General features: G+C 50.3%; 1 protein-coding gene across 5 annotated transcripts in view; it reads right to left on the bottom strand.

Moving 5' to 3' along the window:
* Positions 1-266: 266 nt before the first annotated feature.
* Positions 267-7,931, bottom strand: part of PRXL2A (peroxiredoxin like 2A) — a 47,785-nt gene continuing 40,120 nt past the window's right edge. For all 5 annotated transcript variants that reach the window (XM_045437849.1, XM_045437847.1, XM_045437851.1 and 2 more), the window contains 3 exons: positions 5,419-5,559; positions 4,607-4,771; positions 267-1,020 (listed from right to left, as the gene is read on the bottom strand). In XM_045437849.1, the coding sequence (XP_045293805.1) occupies positions 907-1,020; positions 4,607-4,771; positions 5,419-5,559 (420 nt within the window). In that variant the 3' untranslated portion in view covers positions 267-906. The remainder of the gene's footprint in view (positions 1,021-4,606; positions 4,772-5,418; positions 5,560-7,931) is intronic.

Raw genomic sequence — 7,931 nt, 5'->3', positions numbered from 1 at the left:
CTCCTCTTCATTCACCAAATTAGGCTGAAAGACTATCAGTAGGAAAGCAGCTACCAATTTGAAATACCAAAGTCATTCCCCGAAGGACAGCAAAATCACTAACACGAAGGATAGAATGAATTTCTCTGGTGGTCTGCAAACCTCTTAAGAGCACCAGAACTAGAGGAGCTCCCCCCCCCACCACCTTTACCCCCATATACATGGAGAATGCTGATTTTTCATGTTCCATGTACCATTTGGCACCAGTAATTTAAATTCAGCCATCATGACAGTGAATAATTTTATTGTTAGGTTTATCAGAAAGACTTATATTACAGGCAATTTCTGATAGGTAATTTTATTAGAGCCAGAGATGATCATTTCTTCTAGAAAAACAAACCTCTGAGGTTAGAACGGAAGACAATGAAAAACATAGATTTCACTTTATAATTTGCTTTTATCAAGCCACCCAGAGCACTTCAATTCCTTTATATGAGTATTACTTTAATGGCGTATAACAGGTCATTAATGGAGAACACACAAGCCCGAAGCCTTTATATCCTGAATCTTTCAATCAACTTTTCTTAGAATTTTGAAGACATGAAGATAAAAACCACTGTAAATAACAGCACTCACATGCCAGGTACATTTGTAAGGAGGGGCAGCAGTCACAGTAAGCCTCATATTTTCCAGGTTTCAGCTGAAGTAACTCTCACTGGTTTCTTGGATTTTTATCAATCCTGTTTGGGGGCTGTTTTGCCTTTTTGGGCCTAAACGGAGCACAATAGTAAGATACATTAATGATCTCTACTGAGAACATGGCATGAGTGGGTTTCTAACTCTCTAGGGACGTGAGTAGAGCCATAACACATCCCATGACACAGGTGAGTGCCCCTAGTTATCCCTGAGCTGGGCAATTTCATACAATCACTTTGTCTCTGAGGCCGAAGTCTGTGGTTGGATCTTCCTAGCAGCTTCCAGAACAGAAGCCAGGTTTACTTTGTCCCCAAATTCTTTTTCTCGGTGCTCAAGAAGAAGGCCCTGAAAAGAAACAAGAGGAAACATCAGTCCTCACTGTGAGTCACTCGTTCATGACACAGACAATGAGCGGCAGCTTGGGCGGCAGGGACTAGAGATCCAAATCAGGCCTGGCTCTGTTCTTGAAGGGTTCCATTTTGGGGGCGAAGACAGACCAGGGAAGGCTACCTCACAACGGCTGGACTGTACAAGCAACACAGTCAGGAGTGAAGGAGGGAGTCAGGAGTGATTAAACAGAGTGGGGTGACCAGGGAAGGCTCTACAGATAGAAGTGAAGTAAACGAACATGCCGGGAAAAGAGAGTTTCCACAGGATGAGCTTCCAGAGAAACAAAAAACCCAAGGTGTGGAGGTGGAGCTCTGAGGTCAGGCTTTGGCAGGGGTTGAATGAGCATCTGAGAAGGGAGACAGACCCTCTTTTCAGTTTTCCTAAGAAACCAGAGGCCGCTCCTGATACTGTGAAGCAAAATGCTCTGAGACAGAGTATACCAAGGTACCCTAAAGTGGTAAAAAACATAAAACAGCGTGTTTGAGATCAGTATCGAGCAATCCTTGTTAACAAGTCCTTTGACCCGTGACATCAGGGAACTCAACCAAAACAATAAATAAATAAACAAACAAATATGTTTGCTGTACCATTATTCATACAAACTTTTTATTTTATTAAAAAAATTTTTTTAACGTTTATTTATTTTTGAGAGAAAGAGACAGAGCATGAGGGGGAGAGGGGCAGAGAGAGAGGGAGACACAGAATCTGAAGCAGGCTCCAGGCTCTGAGCTGTCAGCACAGAGCCCGACGTGAGGCTCAAACTCACAAACCGTGAGATCGTGACCCGGGCTGAAGTCGGATGCTCAACCGACTGAGCCACCCAGGCGCCCTGGTACAGACTTTTTAAAAAAACAGAAAGTCCCACCACCCTGTGGTGACCACAGGAAAACAGATCAGGAAGCTCTATTTACATGTTTAATAAAGCGGTATATGCAGACACTACAAATACTGAGGAAGAATATGTGATGACGTGGAAAATGTTCATGATACACCATTAAATGAAAAAAAGAGTACCTCGTTTAGTAAGACACCATTTTCTAAACTAAACGGAATAAAAGGCCTCTCAGCTCAGCTCTGTGCTGTTCTAATGGGTTGTGCATGGTGGCTGAGCTGACAGAATGGCTCTCCTCACTTTCTGTGGGGTTTTCAAATTTGCTATGTTGAAAACACATTACTTCTTTAAAGTAAGTGTGCTTTAAAGATTATTATTCCAAAGGAAATCCCCACTGAGTGGCTGCTGGCTCAGTGGGACCGCAAAAACTCTGCCCTCAAGAAACACAGAGGTAGGGGCGCCCGGGTGGCTCAGTCAGTTAAGTGTCTGACTCTTGATCTCAGCTCAGGTCTTGATCTCAGGGTCGTGAGTTCAAGCCCCGCATTGGGCTCCGTGCTGGGCGTGAAGCCTACTTGAACAAAAAAGAAAAAGAAGGAAGAAGAAAGAAACACGGAGGCCAGTCCTGAAGCTCCGCCCGCCCAGGCCACCTTCCACCAGGAAGGAAGAAGGCAGGGCCTCGGGAAGCACCAACAAAGTCAAACAACACACCTAGCAACACAGGGAATGTGCCGGCCAGGCTTGGGGAGCCTGTGAGCACCAGATGAGTCACTGCCAGGCAAGAGAAGGCTTCCAGGTGACCTAAGCCCTGCCCTGCAGGGAGGAGGCAAGGTAGAGGCAAGGTAGAGGCAAGGAGGAGGAAAGAATCCCAGAGCGCCAGAGCTGGAAGAAGCTGAGCGACTGAGCCTCTCAGCAAGTGGCCTGAGTGCAAGGGCATCTGGAAGGGGTCTTTGGAGCCACCTGTGAAGAGAGGCTATGGGCAGAGGACCAGTGGGGTCTCTGGAGCAGGACGTATCTGAGTTCCCGAGTTCCATTTCCATTGTACCACTAAGCAGCTGTGTAGCTCTCGGCTGAGTTATTTCAGATCATTCATATTTCACTTCCTTTCGTGTAGATGGGAATAAAAATACTTAACATCCCAGACTGCTTGTGAGGAAGATATGAGATCACGTATACGAGGACCCAGAACTAGGAGGCACTTGCTGGCAGCCATGATCACTAAGACACTTTAATATATTTACCAGAAAGGAAGCAAATAGGTTCATGTTAAATCAGACATCAACCCATGCTAGATTCTAATACAGACAAGCAATAGCAGTTACCAAGGTTTAAAAGAAAGAGATTAGAAGTAAAGCTTAAAAATTAAGGATTTCTATTCCCACTAGCTTTTATTCCTCCCATATTGAGAAAAATAAGAAATTATTAAAAAAACATTTTTTTAATGTTTATTTGGGGGGGGGGAGCGCGTGCAACTGGGAGAGGGACAGAGAGAGGGAGACACAGAATCTGAAGCAGGCTCCAGGCTCACAGCTCGATGCAGGGCTCGAACTCACCAACTGTGAGGTCATGACCTGAGTCAAAGTCAAAAGTTCGACTGACTGAGCCACCCAGGTGCCCAGAAATTATTTCTTATTTTTCTTTAAGTTTATTTATTTATTTGAGAGGCACAGAGAGACAAAGAGGGAGAGAGAGACTCTCAAGCAGGCTCCACACCATCAGGGGAGACCCTGACGCGGGGCTCAAACTCTCAAACTGTGAGATCATGACCTGAGCCGAAACCAAGAGCTGGAGGCTAAACCAACTGAGCCACCCGGCTGCCCTGAGGGGTACGCAATTATTAATGTTAGTAGTGAGATTCACCAATGCAGACAATGCCATCTTTTTACAGATGAGGCCAAGTGTTAATGTCATGCCCAAAGTTGGCAGAGACAGGACTTGAGGTCGGGCCACCAGTCAGGGCCCTGAAACTGCACTCACCTCACCCCACCCCTGCTCTGCATCTGGCAGGCACCTGCTGGCACTGCCTCCCAGCACAGGGGGTCACCAGAGCTCGAGGCTGCCCGTAGTCACTGCGGAGCACCCAACCACCTGACTCCTGGGTGCACAGGGTCCCCGTGCTGCCTCTGGATCCTCGGAGCCAGGGCCCAGAGCAGCCTGTCTGCAGAGAAGCCTGTTACGTCTCCAGGGCGGCGCCCCACAGGGAAAAGTGCTGTCGCCTCCCACATTTTGCTACTCCCCCTAATTAGGCCGGTTTCTATTCCTTCTCTTCTCTTACTTTTCTCTACTGTCCATCCCCGATGGCCTGGGAAAACTGCAAGCTAATACATTCTTGACAGAATAAAAACTCTACTTCTGTTCAAGTGCAGACGATAGAACTTGACATCAGAAAAGCCGGGTACAGGCCCTGGCAGTGCTGATGAGCTGTGCTCCTGCGGGTGCTCACCCGCCCCTCTCAGGCCAAGTTACTTGCCTGCGAAAGTTCCGGACCATCTCAGGAAATCACTGTGATGAGTGAGGAGATTCGAGGGTGAGGTGACTCAAGAACAGATGGGTGACAAATGCTAATTCCCCTCCCTCTCCCCTCCCATGCTCCCTGGTTTTCTGGACGGAAAACCACAAGATTCCAAGTACAGGAAGTCACCACCCCCATCAGGGTCTGGTTCCCACAGACACAGACACCCACAGATCCACACGTGAACACAAGGAGTTTACCTGCTTTCCTGGCCCCACCACAAAAACTCCCCCAAGGATGAAGCCTTCGCCTTCCAGGTTTCCAGAGAAGCCTCCGTTCCAGGCCCGGAAGAAGTTGTACCAGACACCCAGACGGACAAATCCCATGAACACCATCTTCCGCTTTTGGGGACCGTAGAACTTTTTCTGCAAGAGCGAGAAAGACAGAGCCCCTGTGAGCAGCCCGTATGCCTGCCGCCCCCCAGGAGAAAAGCTTCCCGACAGGACGTTCTCAAAGGCGCAAAGTCTGCTGCTTCACGTCCCCTCCCCGACCCTAACACACACGCGGCTCCTGCCCGGCTGCCCAGGGAAAGACAACCCTGCCAGGGCCAGCTTCCAGCCGTGGGGTAGACCCACACTCGACAAACTCGAGCCCGCTCTGACTCTGACCCCTTGCTAGACATGTGGAGGGCTCTTGTGTCCATAGGGTGGGAACAGTCCGACATCCTGCATAGGTGAGAGCAGAGAGGGGGGGAAACACGGCTGCAGTGAATTAAGGGGCTCGTGCCGGCCCTCACCTGCATGGTGCGAGAGCCCAGCAGGGCTGCCGCGATCTCCTAGGCTTCCATGCCCAGGTTACAATTCAGGAAGGGTTCAAGTATCACCCGAGAGGACACCCGTCAAGTGTCCCATCATGCTCTGCCCAGAGAGCTGGGTGAGCCTCTCTGAGTTCAGGGTGGCCGGAAGGGAGGCCAGCCTCCAGCTCCAGGCCAGACATACCCTGGGCCGATGAACTCCCCACACCTGAGCACAAGCCCCACCAGTCCGTGTCCACAGACCCACAGCACACGGACCTTTTCGTCCAGGAAGATTTCTCCTTTGAAGTAAGGCTGGAAGTCCTTCACTTCAGTCCTGATCTGCTCCTTCACCACTGCGTACAGGGGGACTCCCAGCTCGTCCAACTTGGGCTTCAGGGAGGACAGGTCAGCAGCCTCCTGCAGAAGACAGGGAACGTCAGGGGCACAAATTCAGGTGGCTCTGCAGCCAACCGACACACACTTCCCTACAGGCCCAGAGCGTGGCTGGCACTGAATGCAGAAGAACAAAAGCAACAATGCCCAAAACAATTGCGGCCTGTGTAGCCCAGCGTAAGCCTGTCTCAGCTGGGCACGAGGCCTCCGTTGTAGGGTGTTAGGTCCCCTCCTCAGCCCAAGCTTCTGGTTTTCTCCACGGTGGGAAGGAGAGGCAAGCCTCCTGTTACAGGCATCTAACCATGGCCTGGGGAGCAGCCGATAGCTAAGAGATTGCACCCAGACACGGTCCTCCGCTTGTAGCAGCGATGCTTCTCCCCCACCTCATCTCCCAGCCCCTCCCCTACACTAGACCAAACTAGCGCAGGGGCCTGACAGAAACTCCCCTCCGTCCGGGGGAACAGCTGTCTCTGTACCGTCGCTCAACGGGCTCCCCCGACTGCAACACCCTTCCTTTTTCTCCTGCTCCAATCACCACCCCCAGAAAGCCGTCCCTGCACTGAAAGTTCTCCCTGGCTAGTGGAGCCTGGACTAGAGCCCCAGCTCTCTGTGGGTACCCAATCTCTCCTGCTTGCGGACTTCTTCAGAACTGAGTCTGTGTATACACCACCAAGTTGGGCACTGTCACTTAAGTTCCTCACTGTGTCTCATAGTTAGAAACTACATCTTCCATTTCTTGTAGCCGTCCGTGCCCAGCACATGGCTGAAGACACGGAAGGTACTAGGAACCAGGTGGAAAGATCCGGTAGGGAAGGCGGATGGTGGGAGAACACAGCTGAACTGGTTAAGTACAGACATCCTGATTCTCACGAATTACATGCTGGATGAAGAAAGGAAACCACGTGCATCATGGAAAATCTTCACTGTTAACAACAAATCCTTCCCATTTGGTGTCAGAATTAAAGAACTAGCAGCCCACTTGCCTCCAATACAAATGCGGTGCCGTATGGTGGCAACTACCTTTAATCTTTTGTTTTCTAGAACACACGCGCACGCACACACACACACACACACACACACACACAGATAGCTAATGAAGCAGAATTCACCATGATTTATCAAGAGCTTCAGTGAGTATTTTCTGCAAACCTTGCCCTACAGTAGAGAGGACTACAGGTCTGCTGTGGTCAAAGACCACCTGTGTGTGAGACGCAAGGGTTTACTCCTTCTTCCTGGGCCCTTTACTCCGGCGTGTCACTGCATGGAGCCAGGATGTGGAAACTCAGTCACACACCTTCCACACCTCCGCTCTGGGCCACTCAAAAGAACCCAGGCTGCCACCCACCACATGTTTTCCACAAAGTGCTCTGCCAGGCAGAGACCGGGGCACAGGCAAGCAGGTGCTAATTAGGGAGGGCACTGGCTCTTGGCATCTTTTGGGTTTAACTTGCCTTGGGAAATCAAGTCACAACAGGTCTCCATGTTGGTATCTGAAGGCGTCACAGATTTTGAACCAAAAGCCCTGACTTTGGGTTTCACTTCCCATGGTAGGAGGAATAATACCCTCTCAGGATGTCCACATCCTAATCTCAGGAAACTGTAAATCTGTTTTGTGACGTGGCCAGGGGGGGTTAGGGCAGCAGATGGTTGCTAACCAGCTGATCTTAAAGGAGACGATCCTGTGTTTTCTGGGTGGCCCCAACCAGTCCTTAAACGTGTTAGAGGAAAGCAGAGGTCAGTGTCACGGTGTCGCAATGCGAGAAAGCCTGGTTGAGTCATCACTGGCTATAAAACGGAGGAAGGGGCCGGGAGCCAAGGAATGTAGATGGCCACTAGAAGCTGGAAAAGGAAAGGAAATGACTTCTCCCCTAGAGCCTCCAGAAGGAATGCAGCCCTGCTGCTGACACCTTCATTTTGGCCCAAGGAGACCAATTTCAGAATTCTGACCTCTAGAAGGGTGAGCTAATAGATTTGTGTTGTTTAAAGCCACCAAGTCTGTGATAATTTGTTACGGCAGCAACAGGAAATGGACACGCCTCACGCAGCAGCGTGACTTTGTCACAACCTCTGTCCCTCACTTTCTTCCTCTGGGAAACAAGCTGTATTTTCCAGGGATACCTGGAGGACACACTGAAGTGCCCCGAATGGGAGGAGATTCTCTGTCAGCCCAGCCACACGAGCAGGACAGAGATCGCAAGGCTGAAAGGAAAGCCTCAGGCTCGGGGAGAACAACTGGATGGAGGATGGCGACGTGGACAGGGCCACGGCCACCACGTGAGAAGCGATGCTGTCTCATTCCCAGTTCTCCCCCAGGCAGGGCCGGCCTCAGAACCTGGGTCTTCTATCACTGTGTGACCAGGACAGGTCACCAAAGCACTCTGGCCCTTGGTTTACCT

The sequence above is a fragment of the Leopardus geoffroyi genome, chromosome D2 (assembly GCF_018350155.1).
Source record: "Leopardus geoffroyi isolate Oge1 chromosome D2, O.geoffroyi_Oge1_pat1.0, whole genome shotgun sequence".
In the NCBI taxonomy this organism is placed as follows: domain Eukaryota; kingdom Metazoa; phylum Chordata; class Mammalia; order Carnivora; family Felidae; genus Leopardus; species Leopardus geoffroyi.
This window is presented reverse-complemented; position numbering and strand designations above follow the sequence as displayed.